Consider the following 19,677-nt stretch of genomic DNA (forward strand, 5'->3'; position numbering starts at 1 on the left):
CTAATTAACTGTAATGGATTTTATTCTTCCATTTATTAGTTTAATAATAAGGTGAGCTTCCTATATCACTGTACTTATAACATCATTAGTTCTCATTTCTTAATTATGAAATATGGATTTATAGGAAATAAAAATCTTATATCTTACCACCCCAGGGTTTTTATACTTTCAGTTCATGGTCTGTATTCTATTAAAAACAAAGTCCCAGGTGGGTTATTTATACTTTATGTTCATTTCCAATACATCTTATAAATATGTTCTCCAGAAGGCCTACATTTATAACTTAACTGATAAAAAATGATGAAAGAGCACAAAAAAATTATTCAGAGACAAAATCAGTATAAAGACATTGAGACTTGGGATATATTGCCATGCCAGAGCCAACAAAGGCTGTCAGTTTTCAGCCCATGTATAATTCTGTTGATTACTTTTTAATCCAAGATGTATTTTTCATAATGATGACTAGAAGGGGTTTTACAATAGATGGCTGAATGAACTTTAAAAAAAAAAAAGCTTACCTATATGAGTAGCATGTCACTTGTATTTAGGTCATTTTTTTAATATTGAAACATAATGAAATTATAAATCAGTAATAATCCACAGCATAATGAAAATTAAATGAAAATTTTAAACAAAGTTGGTTAAAAATCATGTAAAAATGAAAAGATATTTGAAGGAACTTGGGGAATATTTTCAATATCTTTAAACATTCTTGTTTTAAAATTTCACATTTGTTACAAGAATGCATTAAATAATTAATAGGATACAGTATTGGTGATTTTTCTTTAAAGCTCTTAAAAGGCATTTTCACTTCCATGATAAAGCAGCAAGATTTTTAGAATCATGTCATATATGCAGACGCACCTAGTTACAGAGGGTTAAATAAAAGTATCTCATTGTTTGAGGAGATGACCCATGTGCTTTTACAAAATAAGGACAAAACATGCATGAACATAATGAAAATATATCAAATGATATTACTCTTGTCATGGTTCCTCTGTGAGATTTGTAAGATCACATTATTTTTATGCAGCAGAAGTTGGCTGAACTGATGATAAAGTAGTTATATCATGACTTACAGACCATATTTCACCTTGGTTTAACTCTTCAAAACATACTCATAATGACGATAGATAATTAGATAATCACTATTAATAATTTAAACATCAAAAAGCAGCAATGTGGGTGGGGGGTGGGAGTTTGGGGTACTAGGTGGTGGGTATTATAAAGGGCACGAATTGCATGGAGCACTGGGTGTGGTGAAAAATAATGAATACTGTTATGCTGAAAATAAACAATAAATTAAAAAAAAAAAAAAAAAAAAAAGCAGCAATGTAAAATAAATATATGTTATTGTTTATGCTATATCGCAGGTGAAAATATGAGCTTCTGGAAGCCAACAAATGTTAGTACTTGGCAACTTTTACACAGTATCACTTAAATTAAATTTAAAATTCAAGTTCCAAAGCAAAAAAAAACATACATCCCGGGTTTCATTTAATAAGAACATAGTTACTTATTGATTAACAAAAGCATATATAAAATGAAAACTTATATTAAAAGACACATAAAAACCATGCCTTTCCTCCACTTTTTCTTTTAGGATGTTCTAGAACCATCATTGTTTAAAGGACAACAAATCCGACTTCAGGTTCAGACAGATATATTTTTGAGGCTTTTTTTTCTTAAAGGTTTTATTTATATATTTGACAGGGAGAGAGACACCAAGAGAGGAAACCCAAGGCGGGAGTGGGAGAGGGAGAAGCAGGGTTCCCATTAAGCAGGGATCCCAGTGTGGAGCTCAATCCCAAGACCCTGGGAACATGACCTGAGTGCAAGGCAGATGTTTAATGACTGAGCCACCCAGGCAACCCCAGAGGGATTCTTAGAGTACAGGTATAATGTGCATAATTCCTCATGAAGTTAATGACATCTTACTAAGTTATTTGATTCTAAAGTATATCTACAACTATAATGTATTTTATAAATAAGCAAATATTAGTCACAATGAAGAAGTATTAAGGTCTCATTTTTATATATACTAAAATACTCTTCACACTTAAAATATTACTTATTAACTACTGTTAACTTTTCCATTTTAAAGAATTTTCCTTTGTTCTCAAATGTTACAATCTAAGATATTTCTATAAGAAAAGCTATACCATTTTGAAATCAACTTATAACCAATCAAACTCTATTCAGTTCTAATAAATAAAACAGAACTCTTTTGAAATACTTTTTGGAATTTAAGTTAAATTTAAATTTTGGTTACTTTTTCTTTATTGGACATGTGATTTTTCCAGAGGGTATTTTCAGTCACCTCTAACGACAATATAAGCTTTAATGATAATATAAGCTTTAATGAAATATAAGCTTTATTGTGGAGACAGGAGGAATGAGGTAAGATACAAATATAAGCTCTAATGATAATATAATATAATGATAATATAATATAATATAATGATTATATAAGATAATGATAATATAATATGAGACCAACCTTTTGCTAGGAAGTCCAAACAACTAAAAAGTGCACCTACCATATTCCAGCCAGGGTAGAGGTAGTCTGTGCCAACAAATTCAAAGTAGTGAGCAAAACCTTCCTTCAGCCACACATCTTCCCACCATACTGGAGTCACAAGGTCACCAAACCACTGCAATTGAAAAATGAATGAGCATCAGATTAAATCAAATTTATCCCAGAATTATTTCATCTAAAATTAAATGTATTAAACTATGGCTATCATACTGGAATTCATGATCTTAAAATGTATTGTGGCAAGACTACTCATTTGTTCGATCACTTGGTGACATGAGTTTTTTGTTTTTGTTTTCAGGGAAGAACAAAAATATAATGACCAAGAATAAAAAAAGAGTATTTAACCTGGAGAAGAAAAAACTCAAGAGAAAAAACAAATGATAGCTATTTTCAAATATTTGGAGGTCTAATACACAGAAGACAAAGAGACTTGTGTCATGTGGCCCTACAAGGTACAAATAAGGACTAACGGATGGAAATCAGGGTTGGAAGATGTCTGCTGAAAATATAGGAGACCCTCTAATGGAATGAGATGGCCAAAGATGGGAGAATACTGCCTCAAGTGGTGAGCTCTCATCACAGGAGGTATTGAAGCATTGCCTTCCAATAGCACAGACAACTCAAAGAAGACATGGGCTGGTTGAAGAAACTGAGGACTTTCAGTCTCTCTATGATCTTGTGATAACAAGGGGCTGGATCAAAAAAATCTCTAAAATCCCTTCATGAAAAATAATGTCTTATTTTTATTTATTTATTTATTTATAAATGAAGAGAGATAGAGAGAGAGAGAGAGAGAAAGCTAGTGGGGGGAGGAGCAAAGGGAGAAGGATACAGCAAATCTTATGCAGGCTCCATGCCCAGCCTGGTTCTGGACACAGGGCTTGCTCTCAAGACTCTAAGATCATGACCTGAGCTGAAACCAAGAGTTAGACGCTTAACTGACAGAGCCACCAAGGTGTCCCAATAATGTTGTCATTGTTAAATGGTGTTTTAATTAATTCACAATGCGCCACTCTGAAATCCTTGCTTAGTTCAGCAAAAAGTTAAAGAAATTCTTTTTTCCATTAAAAATAAAAACAAAAACATTATATATTTAGAGTTATCCTAAGGACCTTGGGTGTGATGATGAGAAGTTGGGAAATGTCCCTTCTTGTACAGCTGATGCTTTATTGTGGAGACAGGAGTAATGAGGTAAGGTACAAAATAAATAATATATAAGCAGATGAACAACACAATTTCAAATCCTAATAAAATGTGACAGGAATGGGGGAAGAGCCACTCTTGACTGTCAAAGCAAAAATGCTCTCTCTAAGCCATTGACCGTTGAGCTTAGACTTTTAACGATAAGGAGGAAACAGTCAGGAGAAAGCCTTGGAAAGAAGATTCCAGACAGATGTAAGCAACACTCAGTGTGAAAAGCCTAAGTGGGAACAAGATATTTAAGAAACTGAAGGAGAAAAAAAACAGTTATCAGGTCAGGTATAGCTTTAGGAGCTCCAGGAAAGAGCTGAGGGTTTCAGTATCAATAATAAAGAATCAGTTACTCAAAAGGATCTCAAACTGAAGTACAAATAAACAATAACTCAACATTAATGGACACAAAATAAATGATATTTAAAATAATTTTTATTCTTAATCAAAAATGGACATTTCTCCTTTAAACTGAGAGCCTGTCTTGAAAATCATGACAATGCATAGGTGAGAAGAGAGGGTAATGCAGAAAATAACATGAGAATGGAAATTCTGTTTTTCCCAGCCTCTGGTCCATCTTCTCATGGTAAGTAGCCTAGCACCAATAAGTTATAACAAGAAAGTTGACATAAAATATGGAACAAATAAAATCCAGTTCTAGGAACAAAGATAACATCATCAATATACTCTTATTTCAACAGACTATACAAGTGAACTGTTTCTAGGAATCTACAAAAAAGAATCTGCTTATGCCTCCAAGAATTACTGTGTTTCATTGGAAAGCCTCCTCTTTAGCATGGTGGAGGAACCCTGATTATCTGTGCAATGGATCCCCTTACATCTCTGGGGCAAGGGGCACATGCCTGACCTGGCCAGCAGGACAGACAGAAGCATCATACAGGTAGGTGTCCTTGAGGGAGGCTGGCATTGAGGGAAATGGCCGCATGGCCTGAACCAATTTATCATTAAGTCAGTGTTCATGTATTAGCATTTAGCACTTCACTTTCTTTTGCTAACAGCATTTTCCACATAATTCCTTCTTGAGTTTTTCCATCTTTTTAAAAAGGTTTTGGGTTCCTAACAAATAGAAGCCATACAGTATCGCAATGAGATTTCCAGTGGTTTAATTTAAAACCATCCATACCCACCAGGAGAGGTACTGCTTTCCATTAGCATGAACATTTATTTTCAGTTTTGTCTTTTTTTTTTTTAAACTAGAATCAAGATTCAAATAAGCATTGCGAAATCTCTGTAATACCTTCCACTCGTTGTAAGAAAGTGCATAAAATCAAAATGAAATTAATTTTATCTTTGCTTCACTACAAAGTTGGCTAATTTACATATGAATTTCTAAACATGCCAAGACAAAAAAATATCAATCACTAGAGAACAAAGAGTCTATGGCTGAGTTAGTGAAAGACTTCCTAAGTGTCTATGTGATGGGAAAAAGGGAATAACAAATTGATTTCAGCAAAAGCAAATTTTGACACGTATACAAAACTCAGCTGCATCTTGCAGCAACGCAATAAATCACTGCCATCGCTGCACTTACCATACATACATGCCAATAATCACAAGGAAATAAAGCAAGGTTGACAAGGACCCAGGACCGGACAGGGTCTCAGAAGAGGCTGCTGGGTGGCGGTTCCCTCTCACTCCTCAACTACACTGAATGACAGTTGCTTATTCAATACCATCAGTGTGTTTGCTTTTGTTTGTGCCGTCAGCTGAGAAAAATGACATACCCTCCGTAAAGAACAGCACAGTGCTCTCTACCTAATTAAAACTTAATTGGGAGGGTAATAATGTAGTTCCTAATCTAAGGATCTGAAATCATTCTGCATTCTCAATAGTTTGCAGTCATACTTACACCTGATCCTTTTTCTCCTACCTGGTGACATATCTCATGAACAATGACCATGGTGACATCCAGTAAATAAGAAATAGATGAAACACTGGGATCCAGCAGTATTCTTTGCTCCACAAAAATACTTAGTCCCCAGTTCTCCATAGCAGCGTACGGATGCTTAGGCACAGCTAAGAGATCTAGAAATAGAATAAAAAAATTCCAAAGGCTTTAACAGACATATCGGATTCTAAATTCATATCCTAGAAAAGTCCAGAAATCCTAATGAAAGGGAATATTTGCTTCTCAGTAATTTTTTTTTCTAAATTAAACTACCTGCTATTTCTCCATGACAGCAGAAATATAGGCTATCACTGTACACGCTGGCCATATCCATTCATCACCGTTCATTTTCAGACCCAGTGTTGGAAGAGGCTGGAAGTATCGGCACCATTATTGATGGGCCCATCCTAATAAGTTTCAGGAAGTCAAGGAAACCAAATGCAGCAGAAATCTACAGAGTCAAAAGGCATTGTGCCTTCTAATGAAAATATATTCAGCCCAAGGCAGTGAATACTGTACTCTTTCTTTTACCTCAAATTTTTTTTGAGAGAAAACATCTATCAGTTTAAAAATGTGATGTGTCATTTTTTTAATTGCAGAGATGCTCCTGGATTTTTTGAGTTCTGTTAAAAATAAAATGTTGCATGCAAATACAGATTAGAGACAAGACTGCAATAGTGGAAACTAGCAAAAGGACTACTGAGGGAGTCCGCAGGCTTTGGTTCCGGTCCTGCCCTCCACCATTAACTAGATATATGACCTCGGCAAATCACTTAATTTCTCAAGACCACAATTCCCTCACCTATAAAATAAGGTTATTGGCCTTCATTATCTCTAAAATCCCTTCCAGCTCCAAAAATCTTTGATTAGATGATACTAAGATGTGTGCTTCTTTTAAAAGGCTGCAGAGGTATTATCAAGTTCTGGTTAAGGTGACACAATAAGTTCACGCTTTGATGTACTCCCTCAGCTCCAAACAACATAGGAGTGATAAATAAAATATTAAAAGGGAAAACTAAAAAATATCTCCAGGCTTGAAAATAAACCTCTTCATGGATCAGAAATGGTACAGAAATGCAAAGCAGTCATTGCGTGTGAAGCCAGCGGGATCAGCTGGAGCCAAAGGGACCTAAGCCAAGATGAACGCGTGATGCCAGGGGTTGGGTAAGGTGTGTGTGTGTTCGCAAGGGCTGTACGCAGCTGCTGCTCATGGCTTCTCGGGAAAACCAGGAAGGTGCAGAGTGAGGATTCAAACCCAGGGAGCTCGATTCCAGAGCTTTGCTCTTAATCACAACATAATGTTTTCAGTCTTTGACCCAAAAGCTCCAACTCCCAATAACCCTAGAGGAACTACCTGGGATGTTGAGAAAAAAATGGCACAAGAATGTTTGCTACAGTATTGTTTTTGTTTTTTTTTTTTTTTAAAGATTTTATTTATTTATTTGAGAGAGAGAAAGAGAGCATGAGAGGAGAGAGGTCAGTGGGAGAAGCAGCCTCCCTGCCAAGCAGGGAGCCTGGGACTCCATCCCGGGACTCCAGGATCATGACCCGAGCCAAAGGCAGTTACTTAACCAACTGAGCCACCCAGGCACCCCAGTATAGTTTTTTGAGAGTGAAAGAAGAGGGGTGCCTGAGTGGCTCAGTCGGTTAAGGTTCAATATCTGCCTTTGGCTCAGGTCATAATCCTCGGGTCCTGGGATCTAGTCTTGCTTTGGGCTCCCTGCTCAGCAGGGAGCCTGCTTCTCCCTCTCCCTTTGCCTCTTGCCCTGCCCCCCGCTCATGCTCTCTCTCCCTAAGAAATAAAATCTTTAAAAAAAAAAAAAGAAGAATGAAAAGGGAAAATCAAATGCCTTTTAATAAGATAGTGGAGAAAGAAACTATAAAATAGTTATAAGAGAGGAATACTACATAGCAATCTTACCCCTAGATTCTTATCCTATATAAATCAATATGGATAATCTGAAAAACATAATGTTGAGGGAACAAGTAAGATGTAAATTAACCCTTATTATATGATACTCAAAAATAAGCAGACTAATTCCATATGTTATAAATGGACACTCACACACAGGTACACACATACCCAGATAGTAGTGGCAAAATGCACATACAATCACACACGTACAGGAATGATGAACACCAAATTCAGAATCATGATTGCTTCAGGAAAGAAAGGGCAGAAAGGGGTTGAGGGACAGTCTTTTAGGTTCATGGACTCCATTTCAGCACAGGGTTAAAGAGGATTTCCACACCACCAAGAAATTCCTGGACATTGGAAAATATGAGAATTCAACTCAGTTCTGCCACTATCTACCCGGAGATAGCATCAGATTCCACAGGTTAAGGGTTTGGTCCTACAAGACCATCCTGTAGCCCCACTTAAGATGCTAGTAACAAGCCCGGGTTGTTATCTGTATTTCCAACTGACTGGCTATAAATCAGAGGTTCCCACAACCACCTCCTTTGGTTTGATTAATTTGCAAGAGAGGTACACATAACTCGTGTTTTTACTTACTAGATTATTACAGTTTATTACAAAAGCATATAACTCAGGAACAACCAAATGGAAGTGATGCATAGGGCAAGATACTGACAAAGGATGTGAGGCTTCCATGCCCTCTTAGAATGCACCATTCTCCCAAAATCTTTCTGTTCACTACCAGGGAGGCTCTCTGAACTCCATCCCTTGGGGTTTTAACAGAGACTTTGTTACACAGACCTAACTGACTAAATTTTTGGTCTTTGAGAACTGACCTCAATCTCCAGCTCTTTTCCCCTTTCAGGAGGTGGAGGCCAGAAGATAGGACTAAAAGTTCCTACTCCCTAATCATGTGATTGGGTCCACAGCAAGGTCAGATCTGCCCCCATCTTTAGGTGAATTCCAAAAGCCACCTCATCAACCTACAAAGATACCAACATTAACATAACAAAGACATTCAAACCCTTAGGAAATTCCAAGGGTTTTGGAAGCTCTAAGCCAAAAATCTGGTAGGAGCACCAGATACATTTGTTGAAGTGTGTTCTAAGAAGGGACAACAAATGTCAAGGTCCTAAGGAGGACATGAACTGGGAAATGAGGTGAGTATATTGGACAAACAGGAAGAAGGCCAATGTGGCTGAAAGAGATAAAAGAGAACCAATTGCAAATACAGCATAGGTAGACATTCTTCTGTGTAAGATTTTAATTTGAGACCTTCCCTAAATATGACCACGCTAGGCAACGGACCCACCCTGTGCCAACTCTATCTGCCACCAGCAGATGGCAACAGCAGTAACCCATCTGGGGTCATTTTCTTGAAGGAACACGTGAACTTATGAACAATCCTTTGGTACAGAGGCACTTCTGCATGCTGGAGTTCTTCAAGAGTTGAGAGTAGTCAGGTCTCCGAAAATAAGTGAGCAGATCAGTCCACACACTGGATTGGCTCAACTGGCACAGAGAGATTCTTGACTTGAGCCTGATGGGGACTCTCGGTGATAAGTAGGAAGGTACACTTAGGGGCTAGTCATCAGACAGCAAGAGCCTAACTAGCAGCATAAGCAGGTACAGTGAAGGGTCAGTTAAAGGTGCCAAAGAAACCACTAATGGTGATCTAAACAGTCAGCAGGTTACCTATTGGTTTCCAGACTTCCAAGGGCACAGAAGTCAGGCCTGAGTAATAAGGCTATACATCAGCCAGACAAGAACTCTTCAGCAAATGGAGCTAGACTCTGAAAAAGTGATGGAGAACAGAGTAAAACACAGAAGCATCAGTAATAGGAGGCAGCTTCACAGACACAGAAAGGTCTTACAATAGGTAGAGGGAACCATGTCTATGGATAGCAGAAAGGGGGAAAATGTGGAACTAAAAAAACCAGATTATGCTACTATGCATATAATAACCTTGCAACAAAATACCAAAGAAAATTGGATTTTGTTCTAACAACTGCTAAGAGATTTTTTTTTAATTTTTTAAAGATTTTATTTATTTATTTGACAGACAGAGATCACAAGTAGGCAGAGAGGCAGGTAGAGAGAGAGGAGGAAGCACATACCCACATACTCTCTGCAGAGAGCCCGATGTGGGGCTCGATCCCAGGACCCTGGGATCATGACCTGAGCCGAAGGCAGAGGCTTTAACCTACTGAGCCACCCAGGCACCCCGCTAAGAGATATTTTAACTGGGCCTCTCTGCTCTGTGTCTTTATAACTTAAGGACTCTTAATATTTTTATATTTATATATAGTTTTATATTTTAAGAATATTTGGGGAGCATCTGGGTGGCCCAGTTAGTTGAGCATATGACTCGTGATTTTGGCTCAGGTCATGATCTCATGGGTCATGGGACTGAGCCCCAAGTCAGGCTCTCCAAATAGCAGGGAGTTTACTTGAGTTTCTCTCTCTCTGCCCCTCCCCCCACTTGCTCACATACTCTCTCTCTCAAATAAATAGATAAATCATAAAAAAAAGAATGCTTTTGTGAAGCATATATCCATACTGGTACACAAATATTCTTACCAGTTTTACTTCCAATAGCCAAAAACTAGAAATAAATCAAATGTCTATCAGCAAGTAGATACTGTGGTATATCAACAAAATTCTATTCAGCAATAAGAAGACATGAACTATCGATATACATAGCAAAGTTGAATCCTGAAATAGCTATACTGAGTAAAAAGGAATATATATATATATATATATATATATATATATATATATATATATATAATGAATCACACATTTATATGAAATTCTAGAAAATGCAAACTGACCTACAGTGTCAAAAAGCAGATCAGTGGTCTCCTGGGGACAAAGATGGGAGATGTTAAAATGTTAAATGTTAAAAAAGATTGCAACAGGAAATTCTTAGGAGTGAAGGATATGCTCATTAGGGTGATGATTTCATGGGTATATACACATCTTAAAAAAATCAAACTGTACACTTTAAATGTGGGTAGTTACTGCACTTACTATACCTCAATGAAGATGTTTTTTCAAAAAGTACCTTCGGTAAGTTGAAATTTTTTTTAAGATTTTATTTATTTATTTGACAAATAGAGATCACCAGTAGGCAGATAGGCAGGCAGAGGGCAGGGGCGGGGGGGAGCAGGATCCCTGCTGAGCAAAGAGCCCTATATGGGGCTCGACCCCAGGACCCTGAGATCATGACATGAGCAGAAGGCAGATTCTTAATCCACTGAGCCACCCAGGCACCCCTGAAATATTCTTTTGCTTAACTTTGAAGTTGTTAAGAGTTATTCACAATGAATTAGGTTATTTCCATTTTTACAAAAATAACTTTGTCATGAGGCTACATCCATTAAAATGTGCAACCATCCTCTTTAATATGCCCTGAAAACAGAAGAAAATTCAAATGGTTCAGATTTAATTTACTTGGAAATTCAAGGAAAATCCTGGATAAAATTATGCATAGGACTCTGTTTCCAATTAATTACTACAGCCTTAAAAACTATAGACAGATAGCAAATATTCGTATAATTCTAGTGAATGCAATTACATACATTAACATAAAAATCTGACTTTCTCTACTTGATCCCTTCAATGCACTGTAATTTGCCTTCTACCTTTAACACTGTGTCAAAACAGCTCTTGCTGACTAAAATCTCAGAATCCTATGGACACTTCTCAGTTCTTATTTGCTTGATATTATTGAGAACTATCATACTGTTTGTTGGTCGGGGTCTGTCATAACAGGATATTGATGTTTTCCTCCACTTCTGAGATTAGCCTATCTTATTTTTGTTGCTTGTTTGTTTCTATTTCGTCATCCTGGCTTTTGAAAATCAAAGTTCCTAAGATTTCCATCTGTGAGTTGTTTTGTGTTGGTTTTCTTTACAACCCATTGAACTAGTTTTCTTTGAATGTTCTCACCCACTCCAATGTCATCTGTCACCTCCTACATGCACAGAAGCCCTCTTTGAGCTCCAGAGGAAAATATGGAAACGTCTTTGTGGTAGACTGTTATTTGATATCTCCCCAGTGTATACTATTCCTTCTGGAATAGATCGCTCCCATTAATCTAGTCTAAACCTAAAGATAACCTTGCAACTTCCTCCTCTGCACTCTGAAGCGAAGTCAATCACCAAGGAAAATGTCCTACTATCATGACAACACTATACTTTGAGGAAGACTGAAACTATGTGGAAAGATCCAAAGAATCACCAAATACGGTTTAATAATACATACAAACCGAAATGGTCTCCAGCATTAGTGGCAGTGTTTTGATGCATGACTTTGTAAATATCTATTCTAATGTACTCTACATAATTAAACAACCACTAGCAGAAAAAGTGTGGGATATTTGGCCTCTCCATGCTGTGGTCAGATTCTGGACTTACAGATCATTGTGGATTGTCATCTAGAATAGGTTGTATTGGCTCTAACTCTGGGCACATCCAAGCCCTGGCTCTAGAGTGAGAATCTAGTGTCCTTCAGCTCAGATACTTTCTGCCACAGTATTGCGTTTGCACTCCATGTTCTAAGAGTAAAGGCGATATCATCTGAAGGCGATATCATCTGAAACATGTCTTCGAAGTACTTGTCTATGGTCTTGCTCTCTCTTGACACTTTCCCTTTTGCCTAAGTCAGACTCCCTAAAGTCCTGGCTCTCCTCAGCAATATTTTCTTCACCAGCCAATTCTGGCTTCGATTATCCACATGCAAACTTGTGAATTCATTTTGCATTTGCCATCCATTTATTTATCTAAACATTTTGAGAGTAGTAAGAAAGTCCTGGTTAAGATCAGAACTCACAATGACTCATATTTCAAACTTGAGCCTGAATAGGGATAGAAAGTCCTGGAAGATAACAGTTAAATACCAAAGAAAGAAGTCGGATACCTGCAACTCAAGAGCATCACCTCAGGGACCAATCCCTCCAGACCTGAGCAGAGGACAAAGCCATTGCCAAGTCCGGAGTATGACCAGAGGAAGTGGCTCTTTCCAGAACAGCAGTGGTCCCTGTTTGGATGTGCGATTTTCTGCTTGGAAAATCTAAGGTGCCAGACATTAATCCTAGAAGTTTTGGTCTCACAATGGGGAAAAATCCATAAGGCTTTCTCACAGGAGTAATCTTTCTTATTTTCCCTATATGTGCAATATATTTTGTCCATTCATCCAGTCATTCACAAAGTTGGCTGAGTCCTTACTCTGCCTCAGGACAGGAGTCTGACAATGACCTGGCTCCCATGGAACTCACATTCCAGCTTTGGGGCTGAAGGGCAGTGGAGGGGGAGGGTGGGGGAGGGGCCAAAGAATACTCAGATAAATAAAACAATAAGAGATTAAGATTGGCACTATAGTGAAAATAACACAGGAGATGTTAAAAAAAAAAATGGGGTTGTAGGGAGGATACTTCCCAGTCAGAGTGAGTGACAAGGAAAAGCCTCTCTGGGGAGACAGTATTGAAGTTGGAACCCCAAACCAACTGAATTTCACCTCCATAAAGGCAAGTTACTTTATTTCAATCACTGCATTTCCAGGGCCCAGCAGTGCCAAGAATATGGCTGATGTCCAAGAACTTACTGCAAAATAAATGAATCATTTTCCTTCTGATGACGAGTCATGCTGAATATAGTTTACAACTGGTTTTGCTGGTATTAAGGGCCAAATAGGTACATAACCATTACCAGTACCCATCTAAGAAAGAGCATTAAATTCTGCAATTCTGGTCCGCAGGCCCATGGTTCTCTGGCATGTGAAGTGTTCTGCTGCTTCTTTAAACTCTTCCACCAAGGAGCACTCAGAGGCACACCCTCCAGATTCACAGAAGCATTGTAGACTCTGCCCTGGACCTTCCACCCAAATCCATCTTGCTCTCAAATCCCCAACTTCTGACCTAATTCTTCCTTCTGTGTCCTGCTGCATGTCACCCTATAAATCACACCCCCCTCCAACACTGTCCTCCGTTCTCTACTCTAACAGCATCTCAATCACAACCCAAGTTCTCTTTCCAGCTCTGCTGCCCAGGCCTTCTTGCAGAGGATAGTGAATGTAACAGTTAAACCTTGGGACTCTGAGTCTTCACTGTCTGGGATCCAAACCCAGCTCCAACACTTACATGTTGGAGGACTTGGAACACATGGCTTAATCTCTCCCAGGTTCCATTCCTCATGGATAAAATGCGGATATTAATGGTACCTTCCCTGCAGGTTGTCATGCAGATTAAATGAGATGGTGCATGAAAACAGTTAGTCTGCAGTACAAACCCTGATAAATCAATGCTATCACTAGTTGGGATCTTTCTAGCTCACCCCCACTTGGGGGAATTGAATGCATCACAGGCTCTAGCTTGGAAGAGGAAAAATCTTATCTTTGAACAAAGATGAAGTGTTGGCTAATGTTACATTAGGCATTTTAATTTCTGAATTTTAAATTCTGAATTGAGATTTTATGTTAAAGCCATATAGGACCTACCTACAAATGAGAAAACAAAACAAAAGAGACTACATCATAGGACATTTCCATATTATCATCCAGGGATCCTAAGTACATTTTAAAAGGTATAGCAGGTAAAAAAAAATGTTATATTTTGATTATGCCATGACTAGCACTTGCTCAAGATACTATATACATATGCATTTATTCTTAAGTATAAAAAATAAAACTCCTTGCTCTGACAATTACCATATGTGGCTAGTAGAAATATAAGTTGCATTTGAAATTGTAATATGAACAAGGTGAATTGCACAGAGGTCACCTATTACCAGTATTTATAAAATGAGAACAAACAACTTCTTTTCTTCCTCCCAATTGTAAATTCTGAAGTTTTGTTTTTTGGTTTTTTTACTCACAAAGTGGTTAGGTCCTAAACCAGTGTTTTTAAGATCATTTGACAAAGAGGAGTTTAAGCTTTGCCCTTCCCTGGGTACATTAAACCAAATTTAAGAGTGAATCAGTCCTTCAAAGCTTAAAACAAAACACCCTTTCTCCTGATGGACTTTCTAATGGGGCATCTCTCTATCAAAAAAGGCTAGTTTCAGCTACACCTTTTGGCCCATAACAGAATTTTCATCAGTACCACTTGTATTCACCAGCTTAGCATTTAAGTTCTCAAATTCCTAGCATTTTCCCAAAGTAGCATTAGGCCATAATATGCAGTCTATGTTTTTGCTGATTCTCCTGCCACATATTCATAAGGTTTTTTTTTTTTTTTTCATTTCTGCAATCACTTTTTTTCGACACTTACTGATTACTGTCAATTGCAAAGGAGGAATGCTTTTCATGTGTTGCTTAATTTCCTTTTCCCTTGAAAAAGAATTTCTATGCCAAAGGACTTATCCTATATGCACAGGGAATATTTGTCATTTTCTCACCCATTTAATTTTTTAAATTAGCTCTACTTCCAATTTCCATCATCATATTTTGCATCTTCTTTCAAGCACTTTCCAAACTCATTGGTCTTTGCTTTAATGGGCATGATTAGGTATAAACATCGAACACACACTGAATGACCCCTATCCTCATCATTTGGTAACAGGCCAAATTGACTAATGCTTGTTATATAACAAAGACAAGTTATTATCTAAGAGAATGTAGGTTGAAAGTAAAAGTTGCTCTTTATTAAGGTTTCATTTATGATGCATTTTCATTTATTCCCAAAGTACTGATTCATTACCTAAGAGAGGCCAGACTGATCTGGACACTGGATATATAAACCTTGAACAATAAAGACGCAGTCCCATGAAGCCCCAATGGGGGATGCAGTCAAGTTAAAAAGTAGAGACATTATTGACAAGCACGTAGGAAACTGCAGTTCCGTGCCTATGCCACCATCACAGCATATACCTGTATAATGGATGCCTCACAGAGCGGAGATTAAGAACACGGGCTTGGAAGCCAGGCAGCCTAGGTTCAAACTCAATTCTGCTACTTAATGAGGCATGTTACTTATCATTTTTGTCCCTCATTTTCTTTACCTGTAAAATGGAGATGATTATAATTGCAACTATTTCACAGGGTTACTGCGAAGGCTATTGTTGGAACACAATTCTCAAGGGTCTCTCACATTTCTCTATGTCTTATGAGCACAGACACTGACTGCTTTTTGTTCCAGGCAGTCTTTTTAAGAATGTTTGTATAGCAAAGATAAAGAGCGTGTCCTCTCCACAGCAAAGGATAGGCAGAGATACCATCATTTCTGAAAGAATCAGGTTCCGTAGGCTCAGGTTCTTCTCCTGTAACATAATCCACTCCATATGCAGGTGTCACCTGGCCTTCCTGGCATTGCTCTTGGGAGCTGGGGCTCAGAGAACCGGCACACAAAATACTAAATCTCTGGCCACTGCCATAGCTAGGGCTGTCAAGAGTTTATCTCTAGCCCAGGGATTTTGTGTCTTGTGCAAGCATTCCTGAAACAACGCCTGGATGACTTGTCGAGCTTGCAAATGGGGCAAGGCAAAATCTCAGCCCCCCCACAGTTCTTGACAACCACATGATCTCATACATGTGAGGTGCTTAGAATTGTTCCTAGCAAGTGGTAAGTTCTCAGTAACAGATATTATGGTAGACAGCAAAATGCCCATCCAAAGAGGTCCATGGCCTCTTTCTCAGAACCTGTGAATATATTAGATTACTTGGCAAAGAGAAACTAAGGGGCAAATAAAATTAAGTTTACTCATCAGTGGACCTTAAAATGGAAGGGCAACCCAGATTATCCAGGTGCACCTGATATAATCACAAGGGTCCTGAAAAGTGAAAGCAGGAGCCACAGGTGTTGGTGTCAGAGTGAAGCAATGTGAGATAGAAGGGGGTCATGAGCCAAGGAATGCAGGCCAACTCCAGAAATTAGAGAAGGTGAAAAAAATTTAGAGATTTCCCCCCCTAAAGCCTTTAGTGAAGGCTGTGTCAAACTGTCAATGTACAGAACCATAAGATAATAAATTTGTGTCATTTTAAACCACTAAGGATAGTGCCATTTTTTATACCATCAACAAGAAACTAATAGAGCATTGCTGTCATCATCATTACCTTTATCATTATTACTATATTGATATACTCTATTACTATATATACTACATAATATGTAATAATAGTATATATTATATTGCTATCTTATATACTATATTACCACAGCATTACTATATTATTATCATTAGTACTACATGAAAGAGGTCCCAAATCTTAACATAGGAATGGGGAAAGGCTATCTGAAGAAAGTCAATTATGAGATTTATTGAGACAAAGGGAATTATATGGAGGGAAAGTACATTTCAGGGTAAGGGTATGTGCAAACAAGTAAGGGAAAATATGGTAATTTTAGTTCATAAAAACTAAGTCAAGGTGGCTGAAGAATATAGTGACCAGTCCTGTTTGGGACGTGCTGAGTCTGGAACATTCAAAGAGATATCTAGTAAGAGAGGCTGAATATAAAGGTCTGATGTGTTGGGGAGTGATCTGGACTGGGGGAGCAGATTTAAAGTCATCAACAGGTATACACTAGACTGTGACTGATACAGAGCATAGAAGAGTACCAAGATGATGTCTGAGGGGCACTGAAATTTGAAAAAAAAAAACAGGCAGAGGAAGGGGGAAAGGGAGCAGGACACAAAGGGTCCCCCCCATCCTAAGAGTGGGGGGAAAAACCAGAAGAAGTGTGACATCACATCACTCAAGAGCAGTGAACCACCCAAAAAGAAGGCAAGAGTAGACAAGTTGACAATGTCTGTGAGTATCTTCAGTAAATTCATGTGAATTTATAAAGTGCAGCTATTATGCACTCAAGTAGTCAAATATTAATTAATTAAATATTAACTCTTTAAAGTAATACTAGCTTACCATTCAATATCATTCTCAACAGATTTTCAAAATGATCTATAAAGCCCTTTACACAAAATATAAGATAACATCCAATCACATGTGTTAACGTCATCACTTGAAGGTGGGGGGCAGAATACAATACTGTGCTAGGGGCTCTCATTAATCAGTTATTTATTGAGTCTTAGTTGCTGGAATGGGTCCTTCCCACAACATGCAACTCAGGAGTCTTCCTTGTTTCAAAAGTGAGGTAGCTGGGAGTCATTTTGGAGATATGGATAGCTCTTTGACACTCTTTAATTGACAGATTCACATTTCCAGCAGAAGAGAGTATAAAAATAGTACTATTTATAAATGAGCATTCTTAACTTTTGAAACTTGAGTTGTCAGTAAAATGTATTTCCAAATTAATATGCACTTTAGACAGTCTGAGTACAAAGTGGTTACCTCTAAAAGAAATTATTTATGTGGGTCTGGTAAAGTGGAAACAAAGATTCATTGTGCCTTAAAGGCAGTCCCTCTTAGCATAAACTGTACTAGAACTACACACAATATTCAATAAAAAAAAAATGCAAACATATAATTCAAAGGAACTAATGTTGGATTCTTAGCTTAAAACTGTCAAGCATTAATTTCAAGCAAAATCAAATACCTGTTGAAGCCCCCGAGGAAAAAAAAAATCATTGAAGCCCATAGCTGTTGATTTTTTATCACTTCTTATTGCAGTATAAACTATTACCTGATATTAAATGGCAGCTAAACAATGGATGCATTTTCAGAGGGCTAGCAGTATAAACAGCAAAGACCAAAATTCACTGTGAATTTTAAAGGTTTCCAGGGAAATCTCTGATGGTGTTTGGGGCAATGAAGGCAGAAGAAAAGGGGAGGAAAAATAGCACAAGTATACAACCAGAAAATGTGGTGGCACAGTGTTACTTTACTAAATTTTAACACTACCCCAAGCTCATTTGCCTTTAAGAGAACTAAAATAGAACCTTATCAATTTAGTCCTTGGCATATCACTAAAAGACTCTTTTTAAACAATCCAAACCCATAGATTTACCATTTGAAATAGCATCAAGTCACTCCATGAAGAAAAATGAATGTCATGTCCCATTCAGGCTGAATAACATATCAGATGAGAGGCATTGATCAAAATAAGAACCATGTCTTTCATTACCAAAGGTACCTGATGATTTGTTATAAATATCTTCTTGAGAGTAGGAAAAAAAAAAAAAGCTACCTTTTCCAAATTTTTCTACAGAAGGGTTTCTGAAAGTTTCTACTCAATGATTTTTTTTTTTTCAAAACCCATTACGAGTGTTCCAAATATTCCCTAGTTCAATTTATGTTAGATCAAGAAATGAAGTACAGAAAGAACTGATAATGAGCCAGGGATCCAACTGAAACCTTTACTTCCCCCCCAAGCTCCAGTATCTAATGTGTATCACTAAGTTATACTCCTAAAGTATATTCTATAGGAAGGAAAACATTTTGTATGCCTAATGGGGAAATGCTGAGAAGAGGGGATTTTTTTTTTTTTACCCATCATAAAAATGTTGCTCCTAATGTAAATATACAGGGAATTGACATGATGGAAAATTGCCAGAAGCCATCTTCCTAACACCACAGTTAATAGAGCATGAGGGTTCCATACCTCAAACTGACATGTAACTGATCACTCCACACTTGGGTGGGGGGGGGGAGGCCACCGTAAAGCAAATGGCAACACCCCTCTCATTATTTCTGTTTTTTTCTTGTCCTCTTAATACACTATGCAAATTTTTTACATGTGCATTGGAACCTGTATGAATAGTTACTAAAACAGTATTCTGTGGAGTGCTGCATTACAGTGCACAGGTCCAAAAGCACCAAAGCTGCTCCTCAGGTCTTGCAGGAGCATTTGGGACATCCCAGTCCTGGATGGGGGATGGTACTCTGAGAACCTGACTACCTTACAGCCTGAGCAGAAAATGTTACAAAGTGTTTGGGACCTTCTAAAAGCTAACCACCTCAGGGAGCTTGTGTCCACTTCTCTGGATTTCAGTGCATCAATGTATGTACATACATATGTGTGTATGCATATATGTAGATATATAATATTTATAACATACATACTATATAAATATACATAGTGTATATAAAGGTATATATTATATAAATTACATATATACATATATAGACAGTGTATACAATTGAAATTAGCTGAATTTTGGTGACTTCATGAGTCTACCATTCTAAATTCATGCTGGAAGTAGACTTCTCTATATCTCGTGCTATGTA

The 19,677-nt window shown here is 37.7% G+C and overlaps 1 protein-coding gene across 1 annotated transcript in view; it reads right to left on the minus strand.

The window, feature by feature from the left end:
- Positions 1-19,677, minus strand: part of TRHDE (thyrotropin releasing hormone degrading enzyme) — a 376,037-nt gene that overhangs the window by 174,582 nt on the left and 181,778 nt on the right. Inside the window, exons 4-5 of the mRNA XM_082742838.1 lie at positions 5,622-5,776; positions 2,541-2,654 (exon numbers count right to left, since the gene is read on the minus strand). Coding sequence (XP_082598964.1) covers positions 2,541-2,654; positions 5,622-5,776 — 269 coding nt within the window. The remainder of the gene's footprint in view (positions 1-2,540; positions 2,655-5,621; positions 5,777-19,677) is intronic.

The sequence above is a fragment of the Mustela nivalis genome (assembly GCF_964662115.1).
Source record: "Mustela nivalis genome assembly, chromosome: 7".
Classification (NCBI taxonomy): domain Eukaryota; kingdom Metazoa; phylum Chordata; class Mammalia; order Carnivora; family Mustelidae; genus Mustela; species Mustela nivalis.